General features: G+C 54.8%; 7 protein-coding genes across 7 annotated transcripts; 4 read left to right on the forward strand and 3 right to left on the reverse strand.

Moving 5' to 3' along the window:
• Nucleotides 1-961: 961 nt before the first annotated feature.
• On the reverse strand, nt 962-2,575 carry GCG54_00006290 (Beta-xylosidase; the record flags this gene model as incomplete). Its single annotated transcript, XM_045406299.1, has 1 exon — nt 962-2,575. The coding sequence occupies one exon, from the start codon at nt 2,573-2,575 to the stop codon at nt 962-964; it is 1,614 nt and encodes a 537-aa protein (XP_045267591.1).
• Nucleotides 2,576-3,222: 647 nt separating this feature from the next.
• GCG54_00006291 (putative FAD-linked oxidoreductase YvdP) lies at nt 3,223-4,749 on the reverse strand (the record flags this gene model as incomplete). The annotated part of the gene is made up of 1 exon (XM_045406300.1): nt 3,223-4,749. The coding sequence occupies one exon, from the start codon at nt 4,747-4,749 to the stop codon at nt 3,223-3,225; it is 1,527 nt and encodes a 508-aa protein (XP_045267592.1).
• Nucleotides 4,750-6,171: 1,422 nt separating this feature from the next.
• Nucleotides 6,172-7,866, forward strand: GCG54_00006292 (uncharacterized protein; the record flags this gene model as incomplete). Its single annotated transcript, XM_045406301.1, has 3 exons — nt 6,172-6,569; nt 6,770-7,298; nt 7,528-7,866. The coding sequence occupies 3 exons, from the start codon at nt 6,172-6,174 to the stop codon at nt 7,864-7,866; spliced, it is 1,266 nt and encodes a 421-aa protein (XP_045267593.1).
• A 1,050-nt stretch (nt 7,867-8,916) lies between these two features.
• Nucleotides 8,917-10,592, forward strand: GCG54_00006293 (uncharacterized protein; the record flags this gene model as incomplete). Its single annotated transcript, XM_045406302.1, has 2 exons — nt 8,917-9,221; nt 9,275-10,592. 2 exons carry the CDS (start codon nt 8,917-8,919, stop codon nt 10,590-10,592), a joined length of 1,623 nt encoding a protein of 540 aa, XP_045267594.1.
• A 92-nt stretch (nt 10,593-10,684) lies between these two features.
• On the reverse strand, nt 10,685-11,860 carry GCG54_00006294 (2-oxoglutarate-Fe(II) type oxidoreductase; the record flags this gene model as incomplete). Its single annotated transcript, XM_045406303.1, has 3 exons — nt 10,685-11,367; nt 11,421-11,583; nt 11,639-11,860. 3 exons carry the CDS (start codon nt 11,858-11,860, stop codon nt 10,685-10,687), a joined length of 1,068 nt encoding a protein of 355 aa, XP_045267595.1.
• A 681-nt stretch (nt 11,861-12,541) lies between these two features.
• GCG54_00006295 (Transporter aclS) lies at nt 12,542-14,380 on the forward strand (the record flags this gene model as incomplete). Its single annotated transcript, XM_045406304.1, has 3 exons — nt 12,542-12,772; nt 12,841-12,984; nt 13,046-14,380. 3 exons carry the CDS (start codon nt 12,542-12,544, stop codon nt 14,378-14,380), a joined length of 1,710 nt encoding a protein of 569 aa, XP_045267596.1.
• Nucleotides 14,381-15,349: 969 nt separating this feature from the next.
• On the forward strand, nt 15,350-17,226 carry GCG54_00006296 (uncharacterized protein; the record flags this gene model as incomplete). Its single annotated transcript, XM_045406305.1, has 4 exons — nt 15,350-15,610; nt 15,700-16,088; nt 16,200-16,267; nt 16,373-17,226. Coding segments are annotated over 4 exons (1,572 nt in total), but the record flags the coding sequence as incomplete, so codon positions are not given.
• Nucleotides 17,227-19,187: the final 1,961 nt, after the last annotated feature.

Raw genomic sequence — 19,187 nt, forward strand, 5'->3', positions numbered from 1 at the left:
ACCCATGATTGCGTGCAGTATGTACGTCGACGTATGAGGGAAGCTGGGGGGCCGGCCGCCGGGCTGGATCCCAACGGGCGCCGAGATGCCTGCTCTCTCTGCTGATCGGTGGATAGCAACCCTAAGGGTCCAGGCCCCCGCGCTGCCAATGGGCAGCCACAACACTCTTTGCCTCACTGTTTAGATGAAACGGTCGTCGTTCACCGCCGTGTGGCGTCACGACCCTGCGCAGCTGAGCATGTCGGTTTGCCGAATTGGTTGTGCTGGGGAGATGATCTCGGGCTCTCCAGAGGCGTGATGGTCTGAATTCAAAGACCGGCTCTCGCCCTCTCGCCTTGATTCAGGAACGGAAAGCAAAAATGGACATCTCCGGTGAATGCGAGGCACCGTCAAATCTAGATCGGTCCTCGGTTCACTCAGCCAGGAGCCTGTGAGTAAGCAGCGTGTCAAGTCATTGGACGAGTACGTGTCCGGCCAAATCCGGGAGGGAGAAGTGGCGATGTCAGGAATCCGAACGTTATCCGTGAAGCGTTCGACTCTCATTGGTCAGTCATTCTGGCAGAGCAACGGCATTTGATCATTGGCTTCTGACGTCTCAGTTCTCGACATAAGAGAGTGAACGACGACTGGGCTCGGGTTGTAAAGGAAACATCAGTACGATGGAGTACACAAGAGGGCTTTCAAGGCAAGTCAAACTAGTCTTCTTCTTCGAATTCACTACGCAGTCCTCAACATCCAAGACACGGTCCAGAAGGCCAATAGAACTGTCCCATCGATTAACTGCCAATCAACGCCGGGACAAAGTTGACTTGCAAGCTCTGCAGGTGTGTCATAAAATTGATATCATCTCGAATGGGGACTCCGATTCTTAGATGTAAACGGAGATCTATTCCCCCCGTACGTCTTTTTGCTGACACCATTCAAGAGTTGGGACATTAATATGCCCGGGACTTCCTTTTCGTCAAATCTCATAGCGGTCAGTTTCATCATGAACAGGTCGGTACACAAAGTAATCAAACATAGCTTCCCGCGCAGTCCCGTTGCAATCCGACGCCGCCACGCCCACAAATGCACCCGTAAAGCTGCCGTGCGCCTGGTGTCCGCCGCACTCATCCGAGATGAGCGACGCATCAAACACCGGCCCGATCTTCTTCAACTCCTCGCCCTCGAGCGCATAGTAGAACTGCAGCGCCGGCCCGCGGATCGTCAGGGCGAGCTTGACCTTGCCCGCATCCGGCAGCGGCACGGGGTCCACGAACGGCTCCGTGAGGTTGCCGTCGGGCCACGACGCCTCGGAGCTCTGGATGAGCAGCTCGCGCTTGCCGTCCGAGTGCGCCGTCACGGTCAGGTAGAAGAAGTTGTAGCGGCAGTAGTAGGCCGTCAGACCGGCGAACTCGCGCTCGTCGGTGGGGGAGAAGGCGACGACGGTCTCGGCGTCGTAGGAGAAGTGCGTCTGCCGCCGGGCGACGAGGGCCTGCTCGAACCAGGAGCCGACGGACTCCCGCCCGATGAGGGTGAGTTTGCCGCCTTCGGTGCGGAATATGCGCTCGGGCTCGGGCGTCCTGAGCCATTGGAAATCCTGCGGAAGGCCGTTCTCGAAGGTGTATTTCTTCTCGGCCCAGTAGGCTGTCTCGTCGGGGGTTCCCGGGACTTCGACGTGCAGCGAGGGTACGGGCCCGTTCTTGACGTACAGCCAGTCGTCGTCTGCCCAGTATGCTTCTTGCAGGGCAGTCTCGCGGCCGAGCACGCAGCGCCGCTTTTGTGTCGTCGGACGGCCGCTGAGGTGGACCATGTACGTCTTGCCCTCGGGGGTGTCGACGATGTCGCCGTGGCCTGCGCGCTGCAGGGCGGCGAAGGGGGCGTCTTTGGAGGTGATGACGTACTTTTGCGGGTGCAGCTCGTACGGGCCCCAGATGTCGCGGGAGCGGGCGAGGGTGCACGCGTGCTCGTAGGCGGTGCCGCCCTCGGCGGTCAGGAGGTAGTACCAGCCGTTGCGCTTGTAGAGATGGGGTCCCTCGACGAGGGCCAGCTCGGTGCCGCGGAAGATGTTCTTCTTGGGCCCGACGAGCTTGCCCTGCTTGGGGTCGAACTCCTGGAGCACGATGCCGGTGAAGGCGTGGGGGCGGCGGCGGTGGTCCCACATCATGTTGACGAACCACTTGCGGCCGTCGTCATCGTGGAAGAGGGACGGGTCGAAGCCGGAGGAGTTGATGTAGTACGGGTCGGACCAGGGGCCCTCGATGGCGGGCGCCGTGACGATGTAGTTGTGCGTGTCTTTGTAGGAGCCGTCCTTGCGCTTGACGTCGGTGTAGACGAGCCAGAACTTGTCGCCGTCGTGGGAGAGGCACGGCGCCCAGACGCCGCAGCTATCTGGGTCGCCGCGCATGTCGAGCTGGGATTTCCTGGTCAGGGGGCGCGTGGCGAGCGTCCAGTTTGCGAGGTCTTTGGAGTGGTGAATCTGCACGCCGGGGAACCACTCGAAGGTTGACGTCGCGATGTAGTAGTCGTCTCCGACCCTCACGATGGAGGGGTCCGGGTTGAAGCCGGGGAGGATGGGATTCCGTACGGTAGGCATCTTCTGGGTGGTGTAAATGATCAGCTACTATGAGAAAGGAAGAGAGGCAACGCTGAATGTAGGAACAAGACGACCAGAGTCAACCTTTATCGTGTTGTTGCTCTCTGCTAAATCCATTGAAGACTGAGGTGCCATCCCCACGCCTCCACAAGTTGCATTTAGCCGGCTTGGGGTGATTCGTGAGAATGTCGGCCGAGGGCCTCCACCTCCATGGATGCAGTTGGGGGCTTGGGATTTACCCCGCATGGAGTGAGGGGAAAGCAAGTTGGAGAAGTCGATGCTGCATGCTTCTTCTCCACAGATAATTCAGGAGGCGTGCGGAGTTCGTTCTTCACGCATACAACGTCGAGTTTCATCTTCCAATTATCACGGCAACTTTTTGAAACGCGCCTTACGGTGTTTTATTACTGTCACTGCCGATTCGGAAACGTGCGAGGCTCAGAGGCCACCAGCCATGGTACAGACAGATCGAGGCCATGTGTGGCAGTTCACGATTCTAGAGAGAACATCCTATTACTTGGATATGGGCTTGAAGAAATGTTTCGATTTGCTAATCTGGCACAGGCCTTCCTAACCTGGCGGTCTAGTGTTTCGGTTTACTATTTCCCATTTTGACGCTACACATCCCATCACAGCACAATGCCCACTTAAGGCAGGGGAATGGCCTGCTTGTGGTTGGTGAACAGACCCTCGGGGTCAACGGCGGCCTTGATCTGCTTGAGGCGGTCAAAGTTGGCGCCGTAGAGACGCGCGCTCCACTCGGCCTCGGTGAGCTCCGTGTCGGCGTAGTTGACGAAGCCCCTCAGCTCCTGGCCGCCGGCAACAAGCGCGTCCTCGAAGGGCTTGATGAGGCCCTTCATGTAGGTGGTGCCGTCGGCGGGGTACGGGGCGTTGGCGTCGGCCGAGTTGGCCTCCCAGCGGATGAGCCAGAGGTTCTTGCCGTGCGCGTAGGCCGTGTCGGCGTCGGCGATGTCGCGCGAGACGCCGCCCCAGAGGTCGAGGAAGCCGGACTTGCGTAGGTCGGTGCGGTTGAAGGCCAGCGTCGTGCTCTCGAAGAGGATCTTGGCCTGCTCGACGGTCAGGGGGTGGTCGGTGGTGGTGGTCAGCGCCTGGGTGTAGAAGGAGCGGCCGCCGAGGGTGCCGCCCTCGGGCTGGTTCATGCCGGCGCCGGCGACGGCGACCTCCATGTCCCAGAAGGGGAGTTCGGTCTTCTTGACGACGGTGGCGTTGGGGGCGAGGGCGTTGAGGGAGGAGACAAGGGGCGCAATGACGTCGTCGAACTTGGCCGGGTCGCCGTAGAAGTAGCCGGTGCCCGAATACGGAGGTGCGCTCAGGCTCCAGCGGAGGGCGAGCTCATCGGGGCAGTCCTTGCTGAGGGAGTAGTCCTGGATGGCGACGAGGGCCTTGGCCGCGGTGTCGACGTCGACGCTGCCGATGGAGAGGGTGAAGTTGACGGCGGTGGGGAACAGGGGCGCATGGGTGTTGGTGGTGACGGAGAGGATGATGCCGTAGGAGGCGCCGGCGCCCTGCGCAGCCCAGAAGAGGTCGGAGCCCTTGGCGGCGTTGACGACGGTGCCGTTATACAGCATGTACTCGATAGACTCGAGGTTGTCCATCGGGGTGCCGAGGTGGCGCGAGGACGAGCCGTAGCCGCCGCCGATGCTGGAGCCGGCGAGACCGACGTGGGCGCCGCGGACGTGGGGGAAGTGGCGGCCGGCGGTGTCCCAGGTGTACTTCAGGACGGGGCCGACGTGGGAGCCGCCGCCGTAGGTGACGCGCTTGGTGGCCTCGTCGTACGAGACGGAGTTGAAGGCGGCCATGCTGATGACCAAGCTGCCCGGGTCGCCGAAGCCGTAGGCCTGGAAGGAGTGGTGCGCTCCGAGGGCGGTGGCTTTGGCGGAGGCATTGCGCGCGCAGTCGAGAGACAGGGCGATCTGGTCCTTGTTCTCGGGGAAGGAGATGGCGGCCGGGTCGACCTTGATGCGCTTCTGGAAGCCGACGGTCTCGTCGGCCCAGGTGGCGTCGGTGCTGATGATGTTACGGACACCGGCAGTCTTCAGACACGCCTGCAGAGCGACGCCCTTGGCGGCAGTGTCCTGGGCACTGGCCAGAGAGGGAGCGAGGAAAAGGAGCGAAGCGACGACGAAGCGTCCAAAAGAGCGTGGAGAATCCATGGCTGTGGTATGTACAGACGGTACAGCCCGGTGATAAGAAACGAATGTAATGGTTTACGATGGGATATCGAGCTGTAAGGCTTGAGGGCAGAGCGAACAGACTCAATGGGGCTCTGTGACTACGAAGGGGTTCATCTTATACTGATGGGGGATATATGGATCTGACCCATAAGGGGTCTGTTCGGATGGGCAGAAATCCCAGAAAACAGCTTCGGTTTTTCGGTAGAGTCGGGCGCCTCTCTGCTCGATATCCGTCAGAAAGGCTAATATGTGACGGATGTCTCTGCTACCAGGGCCATCCATCTTGGCGGAGCCCCCCACGACCCCCCGTCATAATGAACAGATTTGCATGTCCAACGCCCCAGGGCCAAGTTTAGACAAATGCCTGTTTAATCATATCAATCAACCTGGTTCGTCGTAGGGCTTGGCGCTCACCTGCTCAGCCTCTTGACCTACTCAATCTGTAAAACCTTGTCCGGGTGATTCGCCCTATGAAGCAGGCAAACCCCTGCCTCGAAGCTCCCGCCCCGGCGCCGTCGTTCTGGAACCGGAGTCCGTCCCCCTTTTCGGCGGTACCGATGCCCCCGGCGGCCGTTTTTTAAGGTTTACATTAGTATGCTCATTGGGGCGCAAAAAGGCGCAATAAGGTGTTCTTCGTTCGGAATAAGGGGCCCATGGAGGGCAGCAGAAACGCGTCTCGGCCCCCACCCAGGGAGAACTTGCTGCGAGTGCGAAGAAATAGAAAAAAGAGAGCTATTCCCGTCATGGTTCATGATGGTCGTCAAAAGTCTTGGCTCAATGCTGCAACAGGTGAGACTCGTCTAAGAGGGACTGCGGACGAGTCATGGGACGTCACAAATCCGGGGCCCCTTCAAATCTCCGTCAATACCGATTTCTTGGGATCGTCTACTCGGGTTCGGTAGCGACCGGTTGGCATTACTAAGGGCGGATGTTGTCCAGATTCCAGAGTATATTAACACGTTGTGCAGCCCCGTGGTGGTAATCGCGAAGCTTACGAGGAAGAGAAGAAAGCTGCGCAACTTGGCTGACTAGCGGAAGCATCACTATCGGATCAGCAGATCGCCTCACTCTTTTCAAACACCAGGACCAAAACGTTCCGGATTCCATTCGTTTTTGTCCCCTCTTGCAGCAGCGAGTCGCAACACCTTGACTGATTCCCACTCCATCTCGGTTGCGTCGACCTGCCTGTTTTACTTGGAATTATCACCAAGTTCCGCTCATTCCACCAGTCGCCCACTCCTTCGCGATAGCTCCATTCTTTTTCCATCCCAACCTTGGGTGAGCACATTTCCGTCTGTCTCTTCATTTCTCTCCAGAGACAGGCCAAGTCCTTTAGCTTGGCTTATCAAAGCGGCCACTAATCCTCCGAAAAAAAGGTTCCTCAAATCAAAACACACAACCATGCGCTCCTCATCTCCCTTGAAGAGCCTCTTGGCAGGCTCGGCCTTCTGGGCCGCCTCCTGCAGCGCCGTCACGCTCTACGCGGCCGACTCGGGCGGAAATGTCACGACGCTGTCGCTGGCCGGATCGGCCGGGGGCAACTACAGCTTTTCCGTCGCCAGCAAGACGGCAGACTGCGATGTCAACCCTGCCTGGCTCACCCTCGACGGCGCCAACAGGGTGCTCTACTGCCTCGACCGCGGCTCCAACTCGCAGCCCAACGGCTCGCTAAACTCCTTCTCCATCGGGGAGGGCGGCGCCTTGACCCGCATCGCCCGTGTCTCGGCGCCCTTTAGCGGCGTCGCTGGCGAGATCGTCACCACGCCCGCTGGCGTCCGGGGCTATGTCTCTGCTTCATAGTAAGTACTTACACTATCTTTCACAAGTCCTTCCTCCGAGTCGTCGTTCTCCGAGCTTGTGAGCTTCGAAGATGGGATGATTATTCGCCCGTCCCTCATTTCATGGTGGTCCAATCGGCAACACCATTCCCCCGTTCCCCAGAAATCGAGACCCCCATCTGCGGATGTGCGGGACTCTCTTATCCACCTGCCCCGACAAGTCTAGAAGGGAAAGCAACAGCTTCAAGGGATACCAAGCTCACACATCTCGGTAGCAACCGAAGCGCTGCGGCCGTCTTCGCCCTTGGCGACAAAGGCGCCCTCCCGGGCACCGGTCCCCTTCAGGAGATCTTCCCGACGCTGGACCAGCCCGGCCCGGTAGCCTCCCGCCAGGACACCTCCTACCTGCACCACGTCATCAACGACCCCAAGGGCCAGTACGTGCTCCTCGCCGACCTGGGCGGCGACAAGGTCCGGGTCTACTCCTACGACTCCAACACCGTGGCGCCGATCAAGGAGGTCGACGGCCTGGTCACCGGCCCCGGCGTCGGCCCCCGCCACGGCGTCTTCCGCACCGCCGCCAACGGCGACGTCTTCTTCTACTTCAACGGCGAGCTCGACCAGAACATCTACTCGTACAAGGTCGAGTACAAGGAGACCGGGCTCGCCTTCACAAAGGTCTTTTCCATCCCGGCCATCAGCGCTGACCTCCCGGCGACAAAAGCCCCGACTAGCGAGATTGCCCTCACTGTAAGTTTTTATCTGTTCCACTGTTCCCACATTCTTCATCTTCCTCTTTTGGGCCCCTTGCTGGCAGGCCTGTCGATCATTTTCTGGGCCTTATTTTAAACGCCGTACCGAGTTGAATTTTTCGTTTAATTTGTACCGACCGGCTGCATTCTGCTTCCGGATTTGTAATGTTTTACACGTCTAACAAAAGATCATTTTGGCTGACCACGTGGGGGGCACCTCACAACAGCCGGACAACAAGTTCCTCATCGTCTCCAACCGCGACGTCTCCTTCCGCGACTCCCCGATCCTCGGCTCCGGGCCCTCGGACACGCTCTCCACCTTCGCCATCAAGGAGGACGGCACCCTGGAGTTGGTGCAGCTCGCGCCGTCCGGCGGCTGGTCGCCGCGCCAGTTCTCCATCAACAAGGCCGGCGACCTCATCGCCGTGGGCCACCAGAACAACCGCACCGTCGTCATCTGGAAGCGCGACCTCGAGTCCGGCAAGATCGTCCCCGAGGCGGAGGGCGGCAAGGTTGGCGTGGTTACGCTCACTGGCGCTGTTGTCGCGACCATCTGGGACGAGTAGATGATGCAAAGAGGAGAAGGTTGAGACGCAGTCAGGTACAGATATTTGGCAGTTTGATGCATTGGGCTCGGGTGCATGTTTGGGCAGCGTCGGCGTCAGTTTCTAGTCTTGATAAATTAAGATCTATGAGGCAACTGGCATTACCTCGCGTCGGTACTTGCGGTGGTTTCCAACTGAGGTCTCTGAATTGGACCAGATACGTGTATTCTAACACTAAGAGTGTTGTTGCATTGAGTTTCGCCTGTATCGCGCGAGGCGTTCATCAGATGAACATGTAGCTTGTCCAGCCGGTGGGATTGCGTGTCTCCGACGAATCACTACAATGACTGAATCCCAAGACATAGATGGCACTGAACCTGTGGGAACTCAGAAGGCAAACGCTGAACCGCATTGTTTTTGTCGCACATTACAACATTTTCGAGCAACCTTCATCAGCTGTCACTCTCAAACTACTTAGACAACACCGAAAGAACATTGTGTGATGTCATCGAGTATTCTTCGTCTCTGCCTAATAATAATTCAACTTATGATCCGCTTCACACCTTCACGTATCATAGATACAGTTGGTAGCTACGCATCAGCGAATCGTAGACTAAGCGCTCACTATCACCAAACTATTCTCATACGATGGTCCAAAAAGAGCAGACTTTTGAAAGTCGTTATGAGGAATTCTTCCAAAACGTTGTCGGACTTTGAACCCACAAGGTGGGTGCAAGCAAGTTGGCTGCAGAAACGCAGCAGGAGGGCTTATTTCCCCGCGGCGATAGCGGTCCGCGGGGAATGGGTGCTTACCCTAGTCGCATAGATTCAAAGCACCGGACCAATCTCACGAATTTCTGAGGCCCACAATCTCATCTTTCTGTACCTGTTTCCTTGCGACACATTATCCCCGACAACGCGGTGTTCTCTAGTCATTCACCTCGTCAAGACGGCCACTTGGACGGAGTTTCCCTCGCTGCGGACATCGTTCAATAATCTCACCTATCTTTTAAGATTGCAATGTCAAGTCACTGACGATCAACAACATAAACTCCCTAACTCCGGCCTGCCATGACTCGCCCAACGCCCCAGCGCAAATCCAGACGCATTACCCAAGCGTGCGACTTCTGCCACAAACGGGGCATCAAATGCCGGGCTGCCCCAGCAGACGCATCGTCTCCCGGCAATAAGTCATGCTTGACTTGTATTGAGTATGACCAAGAGTGCACGCGGCACCGGCAACCCAAGAAGCGGGGCACGAAGCCGCGAGGCTCTGAAGGTAGTCATGGTGGTGGCAAAGATAGGCGCTGTCAATTAGATAACCGCAAGATCGTGACTGCGTTGCTTGATGTGTATCTGGACACGATACATCCAACGTAGGTCTCTGGTCACCCGTATTCGTCGTAATTGATGCTCATCCTCTCTGCAGGTTCCCGTTCTTCTGCGAGAGAGAGCTATGGGTTGGCTGGAGGGAGGGCACATTCCCATCTGGCTCGTCGGAGTACATGAGTCTCATTTGCATGTGCGCTCTGAGTGCTCAACATGTCGGAAAGCGGGCCCTGTTCACCGACGATATGGCTCCGTCTGACTTCGCAAGTCTCGCGAATGACTATCTTCAGGAGGCTGTGCGACTTGTGCCTGTTGATTTTGACAGTCCGGACATCGATCTTATACGATCTTATGGCCTCTTAGCTCTACTTGGGGCGCAGGAAGGTGACACCGCAATGATCCATAAATATTTGGTACTCTATCATGGCATGTCGGCCCGGTTCAGCTTACATGATGAACCGCGATGGCCGGGTGACACAACAGAATGTGACAGAGAGGTCAGACGCCGTCTTTGGTGGACGCTGTATCGACTAGAAGTGCACACAGCTTGTGTTTTGGGGAGCCTCATTCGTTGCCCCGAGGCTCATTCTGATGTTGGCTATCCTTGTGGGACGCATCATTCAGCATTCATCCCCGGCCGAGATGGGAAGTTTGAGAATTGGTTTGAAGGGTGGAACCTGACGACCGACTTGTACCGAGTCCTCGAGCACGCAATATCGGATTTCCGAACGCGAAAGCAAAATCAGAAGTCAATATTGCACAATACCCACGGCCCAAGTAAATCCCGAGAAATATCGGAGACGCTCTCCAAGATTCAGGCTGAGTTGTTACCGCATTTTGGAAGTGCGACCGTTCGATCAAGCGACAGTGGGAGAAATCGGTGCGGCTTCCAGGCGGCGAATATTCTGTGCACCATCCACCTAGCCAGGATGCTCTCGACAGTATCAGACGAAGACAACCTCCATGCAGCATGTAAAACAGCGCAAGAAATGATGCAGAACATGGAGGCGATACCCTTAGAGTACATTCGAGCTGGCGGATCGCCTCTCGTTCAGCAGCTTGCCGGCGTTGGCCATATGTTGATTGGCGTCTCGGGCAAGCACAACTTGTCACGATCAGATTATGGCAATTTGAAAGGGGTTATCACGTATATGGTGGACTTCTTGGGACACTTGGAGAACTATGGCAACGTTGCTGTGACCGCAAAACAACGCCTATTGTCTCGACTTACGGACGTGGATCGGCGTGTATCTGCGTCAACTCAGGAGATCACAACCGAAACTGGACCGCAACTTGTATGTTCTCCGTCCTCGGAAAATCTGTTTAATGATGGACAGGACGGCGATGTCTTCTCTACAACTCTTTTTATTAGCTTTACTTGGCCTTTTGACCTGCCAGGGAACGAAAGAGATGCTTGATAAAGCCAGACTAAATAGTTTCTATACGTAGACAAAATGATTCTTCAATTCGAACCCGATGCACAATTACGGGAAAACCCCAATGACTCTTATCACTTCTGATCTATCTTGGAGTTCCTAGTATTTGTCGACTTTTGCTTGTTCGTTCTGAAGGCGTAATACTCCCCACCAGTCATGATCGGATACTTCATCGGATACTCGTCGCTGATACAAGTCGGCACAGGCTCTAAAACCTTTTGCCTGTCGAAACCAAAGAAGAACGGGGCCGAATACCTCTCTCTACCGCTCTTATTGATGACGCGATGGATTGTCGACACGAATAAGTCATTCGTCTGCCTCATGAAGCAGTCGGCAATGTTGACGACAAACGAGCCAGGGATAGGCTCTGCCTTCACCCAGTTCCCAGTTTTGCTAAGCACCTCCAAGCCCCCTGAGGTATCTTGGGTGACAATGGTGAAGCACTCGACATCAGTGTGTGCGCCGATGCCGTTTTGATCGTCCACTGAGTGCTTCTGCTCGGGGTAGTGCAAGATGCGCATGCCTGCCTCTGGCCGCTTGATGTACTCGTCGAAATAATCCTCAGGCAAGTGCAGAGCGAGCGCAAAGATGCGAGTCAGGCGACGAGACAGACGAAGCAGCTCGGTATGATAGGCATAGAGGTTTTCGCGGAACCCGGGCACGTCGGATGGCCAGATGCTGACTGACTTTTCAGTCTTGTCAACTGCCTCCGGGTCTTCTCGGGCGTCGTAGGCCCAGTTGAAGGCCTCGCTTAGATCTTTCACGGCGTTTAGCAACACAAACCTGGTGATCAGGGCAATGGCGGGCTACCTTGGTGCTTCCACCCGTTTCGGTTGTAGCACTCCATGGGATGAAAACCGACGTACTCGTTCGGCACGAGACCGGTGAAGACCTCCATCTTCTTCTCTTCAGGCAAGGCAAAGAAGCGCCTTGCCTGCTCCATAGTCTCATCCGCGAATCTTTGGTCGATTCCCTGGGACATCGAGTCAATTGAACTCCATTACCTCCATGCCTGGTCCAGTACTCACATGGTTGATCAAGTAAAAGAACCCAATGTCCCTCGAGGCTTCTCTGATCTCCTGGGCAACGGCTTTACGATCCACAATATCGTCACTCCATATGCCCGCAGCGTCGATAACGGGGATCTTCTCAAGGTTTGTAGAGACGTTCGAGTTGAAGCTGAACACTGTCCCGTTGTGTAGAGTGACGGTCCGCTTTTCGGACTGAGAAATCGTTTCTGTTTGAGACATGTCGAGATCACTGTTGATGGTTCAATGGTGAAGATGTTACGCGACCGGGTAAATGATTTACATGTACGAAGGCGCTTTTGGTAAGTGACCTGATGGGTCTTGATGAAAACCTTCTGAAAGTACTTATAACCTGCATGTGAAGATGTCACCTCGAGTCTCTGTAGGTGATATGACGGTTTGATATGAGCCCGAACTGCCATTCCGGAAGAACTGCTCAACTCTCCGACGTCAGCTCGACCTGCGGGGCTACCACGGAGATGCAAGCTTATCGCGGGGCATGCGACTGCTAAACTGGTGAACTGGTTAACTGCAGTGGTTGAAGATGCAAGTTCTCCTATTGGTCATTAACATCTACATGGCTCCACAATCATCATGGACGGGTATGATCTGCCGGGGGTCACGAAGAGGGGCTTCTCCGCTATCTTCGCAAGTCTCGGTATCGAGAGACCGATCCTTATCACAAGTACTAGCTGTGATTACATCCGGGAAATGCCCGAGGCGGGCACAAAAGGAATGGAGATGTACTCCTTATCATTCTCCCGAAGACGCTGTCTTGCGAAAGGAATAACAGCTATCTATAAAATGAAGTCTCTCGAGCAAGATACATCCTCATGCTGGCTGTAGAGAGATGGAACCTACAAAACCGGCTCTCTCGCTTTGAGTCAACTCGACAGCAAAACGATGACGACCGCAACCCCTTTGAGTCGCCGCCTCATCAGACGCATTGAGGTAAATCGAGATACGGATACAGATGTGGACATCTACGTCAACAAAGACACGCGGCCGTTGCCCCCTTCTCGCCGCACATATGGCCCATGGGAGTTCGTTGGCCTCTGGATGGTGACAGGTTCTTTCAACGTTGGAGGCTGGACAACAGGATCTTCCCTCATTTCTCTGGGACTCAATGTTTGGGTAAGTGTCGTCTTTCTCTGTGGCTGCCGCCTCATAGAGGTAACTCGTCAACTAATCAATGAGCATAGCAATCTATGATTGCCATCATCGTCGCCCATACCTTTGTTGGCTTTGTCTGCATAGCTGGCGGTCACCCTGGCGCAAAGTGGCACATTGGCTTTCCCCTATGGATGAAGCAGAACTGGGGCATCTGGGGCTACCTCTTCCCAATGGTATGTCGCCATTCGGAGGCTCAAACTAATTTCTCTGACATGCTGGCTAATAACGACGAAGGCCATCCGCGTTTTCTTGTCCTTTGTTTGGACAGCCACCAACACGTGGTACGGAAGCCAATGCCTAAAGGTTCTTTTGACATGCATCTGGCCGTCCTTTCTCAATCTAGACACAGAGCTCGCGGATGGTACGATGAAGACGTACGACCTCGTATCCTTCGTACTCTACTGGCTCCTGTGCCTCCCAATGATCTGGTTCAGCCCGGAAAACTATCGGAAACCGTTTCTGATCGCCTCCACAACTGTTGCTACAACCGTGTTCGTACTTCTCATCTGGTCCACCGTGCGAGCTGAGGGAGGAGGTGCCCTTGTCGCAGATGTGAGTAAGGTCTCGGGTGTCAAGCCAGCTACGGGAGGCGATCTCGGTTGGGCCTTCGTTGCGGCTGTTACGGCAAATATTGGGGGCATCGCGACGCACATGTGGTCTCAGTCGGACTACACGCGATACGCACGGAAGCCGGGAGATCAGGTCTTGGCGCAGCTAATCATGGTACCTTTGGGGACCATCATCGTAGCCTGCGTCGGGATCATCTGCACTTCATGCGCGGCGACGCTGTACCCCGATGAGGGCAAGCTCCTGTGGCAGCCCTACGCTTTCCTGGAAGCCGTGCGCAAGAACGAAGATAACTCTGGTGCCCGAGCGGGGATCGCGTTTGCGAGCATCGCCTTCATGTTCTCGCAGTTCGGCATGGTGGTCGCATCCAATTGCGTGGTCGCCGGAATCGACCTAGCCGCCCTGCTACCGCGTTGGTTCACGGTCCGCCGCGGGGGCTATTTCACTATTGTCTTCGTATTCATTATGCAGCCCTGGGCGCTCCTCAACAGCGCTAGCAACTTCTTGACTGTCGTGAGCAGCTTCAACGTTTTCCTCGGCCCGCTCATGGGTATCATGTTCGCTGATTACTTTCTCCTCCGCAAGCGGACGATCAAGTTGACGGACCTCTACGGGAACTCATCGAACAGCATCTACTGGTACACCAAGGGATGGAACTGGCGTGCAGCCATCGCCTGGTGCCTGGGCGCGTGGCTGTTCATCCCAGGTCTGGCGCAGCGAGCTGTTGCTCCAAGCGAGGTATGGGCGGGCTGGACGAGGCTTTATCAATTGTCGTGGTTCGTGGGCTGCCTTGTGTCAGGTCTGATATACCTCCTCCTAGACTATTTGTGGCCCATGCCTGAAAATCAAGCGGTGGATGACCTTGATTATTTTGGCACATTTGGGGATGCGCCCGTCCTACGCGGGGTGGCTGAGCTCGACGCCATCTCCACGATGTCTGGAGCTGTGGATATTGACGAGAAGAATTCCGGGGCGGGCGGAGAGAAAGTCCAGACCGTCTGACGCCAGTGGCATATTTTCGTGTCTATTGCCTTTTCCGTCGTTCACTCATCATATCATCTAATCTATCTGCCCAAATATTCAGCCACACTCGCACGAGACTAGTAACTCAATGTCTCAGATCTCCGTCAATGTTGACACCTCAACGAATCATGTTTCCTTTGCCTTTTGCTCTTCTGTCTTTCTTTCCAGAGCTTGAACGGCCGCATTCTCCAGATGAATTTCCCCATGATCGGCCAATCGTACAAACCGCAGCTCGATCCTAGGTAGGTATGCCGTTTGCATAATGGAGCCAGGACAAACCTAAACTGTTCAAGACATCAGCCAAAACCCACTGACTCAGGGCCCCGATTGGTCCAACCTAAAGCCACAGCTGTGGACGGCGTCTGCGGGTAGCTTGCACCAATTTGGTTGAAGATCGCATTTCTAGAAGGTGAACATGCCCAGCATACGTGTGAGCTGGTGCCGCCCCTCTCCCCGAGTGTCAAGCTTTCCTCAAGCTTTCTTCCAGCTCCTCGCGAGTCTGTCTCATGGGTCATCCTTCCCGTCGTGCCGTCAACCTCCTGCATCTGCCATACTTCAGCCGGGAAGACTCTACTCATACCGTCGTTTAACCTCTGCCGGTGACTCAAGACTGCTGATCTTGAGTTCCTGTGCTCAAGTGCCGACCCAAATACTTTCTTTTCCCGCACTCTTTAAAGTTCCGCCGGACGCCGCGTGGACGTAGATCCTAGCCGCCCCCCCTACGCATCCGTGCCCCCTTGCCGTCGACCGCCGTAAAGGGGCCAGGCCCAACGCCGCTAGGGATCCTGTTCCAGCAATAGAAGACGAAGGATTCTGCCCACGATCTGCTCTGTTTTCTCGCAACCTACCTTGGTCTTGTTTCTGCTGCCCGCCGCCATGTCGCCCGAGTAGAGAGTGGTGGAACTCGTAAACGGACTTCAATCCCCATCAGAGCATGGTGGATGACGACGTCGACATCGATCCGAACCGACCTCGCCGCGTTCTTGCGGTTGCCATTCTCTTTCTCTGCCTCACGCCCATCGCCGTCGCTCTGCGGCTGTACTCGAAAGTTTTCATATCACGCGAACCGTGACCTCCGACGACAAGCTTCTTTGCCTGCTCCAAGCTGTTTTTACGGTGTTTTTGGTCACCGAAATCCTGGGAGTGGTGCATGGTACGGGCCGCGATGCGACACAGATAACGCCAGAAGATCGACGGAAAGCTCTCCAGGTACGTTGCAGACTTGGTCCACCTCTGCGACAGATTCAACGACGACGCAACGAAATCACTGGACTGTTGTGTTGACTTCCAACGTGCAGTACTTCTTTGCTGGCGAACTCCTGTATCTCCTCACGACAATCCTCCTCAAAGTCTGCGTCGGCATCCTACTTCTGCGCATCGCGATCGTCCCGACGCACATCTGGATTCTGCGGGCACTGCTCCTGTCGACGCTGGTGTTTGGGTTTCTGTACCTGTTCCTCATCGCCTTCCAGTGCCGACCAGTACACGTATTCTGGGACGAGGGTCCTCGTACCCCAGGCCATTGCTTCTCGAAAACCGTAGTTCTCGGCACCACATTCACAGCCGCCACACTGAATTGCATTGCGGACTGGGCATTTGGAATATTGCCTTTGTTTATTGTCTGGTCGTTGGACCTGCGCAAAAAGACCAAAATTCTGGTTGTGCTCTTGCTAGGGTTTGCTTCAATGTACGTTTCCCATCTCGATGGTTTGGTGGCATGCGCAACACCCAACCTTCCGCTCCGGTGGCATAACTATGATTGGTGATGGAGATTCTAACATGGATTGACTTTTTGCAGCGCGAGTATCGCCACTATTATTCGAGCGGTGACAGTACCGTCTGTCTTGAGCGAGGAAAACTTTCTTCGTACGTCAATCGATCTGCCCATGCACACCTAAACTTTACCAGTTTGGAGGGGCACCAAGCCCTTAAATGGCATTTAAAACGCGTGCTCACTCTTTAATCGTACAGGCGATACCGCCAACTTCGCCATTTGGAGCACCGTCGAACCTGGAATTGGTATCACCGCTGCTTGTGCACCGAGTCTCACGCCTCTCGTCCGACAATTGTGTGGAAGGAGGCAGCGGGAGGACCAGAGTAGGGGGCCTTGGAGGACTAGATCGTTGCCAACCATCGAGTTAACGGAAGTAACGAGCGAGACGACCGACACGATGTCGAAGAACTTTTTCAGGGGGTCTTTCTCCCGGAGCGAGCCGTCGCAATCGATGGAGATGCCAAGGTTGCGCTTTGACGACTTTACCTACGAATCACGAATATCAGGCCCAGAGTCACGACCTTGTCGGCCAACACCGAACAGAAATAGGGCGTCCTGGACCTTTCCACTAAGATCGGGTTCAGGATCCTCGTCTTCCTCTGCTTCTGGCTGGGAATCGTGCGCTACTACACCGGGAAAGTCGGCTGCCGCGGGTAGTGGGGTCCTTCCCGAACCTCCATCTTCCGGTATCATGAAAACAATGGAGATTGAACTGTCATACGAGGACAGGACATGGACGAAACAAGGACGGATGATGCCACGAGATGAGTGCATGCTGCGGCCGCATTCTTTATCGGGCTTCAGGAGGTTGACGAGTGGGGAAGTGCCCCTTTTACCGGATATCGATAGTAACAACTTGTCGCCGTTATCTGCGGAATTTGACCTAGAGTCAGGGTTTGGTTCAACGACGTTCAGACACTCATCTCCCCCTGAGGCGAGCTGGCAATGGTCAGACAGCAGCGGTGCTAGAGAAACATCAGAGCATACACTGGGATTGCCATCCCCAACAGAACAAAGGAGGCAGGATAACGGGCAACTCGGGGATTCATGAAAGGTTTCTGGGAAGGTGATGATTCTAAACAGGTGGGACGGGATTACGAACACGAATACGAATGTGATGATACTTGAAGTTTTGAAACGCTTGACCATTCGGTCTTGCTGAATTGAATACAATTCAATACAACAACTACGGCTTTGGGAGAATGAAAAGGCGCCACAAAGATCCGTTGAACGGTATCCCGGATTCCCGTTTTTGATCTCCCCTTTCGAGGTTGATGCTCTAGGGCCCGAGGCTATAGTTGCGAAGTGAGTGGGTTGGCTTGTCATCCACAGATGGCGGTTGGATCTTGAAAATCTTCTGCGAAACGTCCTCCAATTCTGCTGCCCGCCCCTCGCTCATGACTGATGACTGTGTCGGTTGGGTGACGGTTTCCAGGAGCTCTTTGACCAAAACCCAAACTCTTCTACCTGACCTTTCCCGCTGCTTGCTGATACCGTGCGGGTCCTGGTCTGTCGCTGGGCGAAATTACCGCTCAAGATATGTGGCACAGGTCGCTTTTCGGGGCTGTCACTACATCGTGAGTGGATCTTGCGATTTGACTGGAGCCGGAACTTAACAATATGATCCAAGCGTACACGACTTCTGACGAATGTAAAAGATTTGAATGAGGGTTGGGGATGGCCCGATAAAAGGCAACGCGTGTCTCTTCAAGAGTGGAGGGCTTACGTCGTTCATACCTGCAGTTACGGGGCACGTGTTCAACCGCATGCCCGTTGAATGCGCTCAATCTAACACTCACAACTGGAGAATCCGTTCACACGTGGAGGCTAGCCGCCCTAAGGTATGGTGCCATGCGGGCTTCTGCAGTATTTGCCTGGTTGGCTTCAATTGGTTGAGGGATCAAAGTGGAGGTTGGGCAACTGAATGCTTAGACAGCCATGCATAAGCTTACACACCCACAATCAGCAACATCTCGTACAATTACCCCGTGTTCCGAAGACTCTTGCGTATGAAGATTCTAGTCTCGACGATCTGTTGTCGTCGTGGTGAATGTATATATGAACATATTGGAGCCACCGGTTTCTCTTCGCATTGAGCCAATGTGTTTTCGGGATCGTCCACAATCAGCGACCTCCAAGGCATCATAGTGCGATTTGAAAGCGCAGACGCCTATCAGACTCACTCTCAGACTCTGTCTCTCTCTCTGCGGCGTCAATTTTGTACAGCATGCTGCACGAGTTAGATCAGCTAAGCAAGTAACCGGCGTCGGCGAAAAGACGTGGTGAATGTTGAGTTATAAATCAGCGATCCCATCTATCCAGAGTAAACTCACGATTAATGCTTACCTTGTCTTCAATTCCTCGCGTCATAGCAGCCAGTCCCCAGTTCCAGGTGTTCTCTGGGAAATGAGTAATCTATGTGCCCTCCCGGCCTTCCCTATGAGAGTAGAGATCAGTAACATTCCACATCGGTCTCTTGAGAGACTTGAATGAGCCAGTCAACTACATCCAACGATATGCCCGCGAGTTTATAACGGGTCTCAATGTACACTCAACTGACAGACCCACCAGACGGCGTAGTTGATTTGTCCTTCAATTGCGATGGAAAACCTACAACTCACATTCGAATTGATCAGCAGACCCAAGAGCGGCATGTATGGCGCGATTCAAACGACAAGATGCCAACAGACCTTCCTCTTCTTCGCCTAAGATCCTGTCAAGCACATCCGACTATTCGGAGGCCGAATTGTGATTTGCAATAATCTATGATCACTCTTGCTACCTGCAGGTTTGACAAAATTGCGAAGAAGGATGAAACCTGGCATACTAGCAATATGGAAGACTTTTCGAATATCGACGAGGTGACCATCCGCCGCGTTGATGATCTGGGAGCTGTGCCAAGAATGAGAGACTGGGCCCCAGTTCCGTGGTTTCCAATCGTGAACATGACAACGTGGTCGCTGACAACACAGTTCTGACAGTCGGAAGTGGAAACACAAGGCAATCATATTC

This window comes from Colletotrichum gloeosporioides, assembly GCF_011800055.1.
Source record: "Colletotrichum gloeosporioides strain Lc1 chromosome Unknown consensus_19, whole genome shotgun sequence".
Classification (NCBI taxonomy): Eukaryota; Fungi; Ascomycota; class Sordariomycetes; order Glomerellales; family Glomerellaceae; genus Colletotrichum; species Colletotrichum gloeosporioides.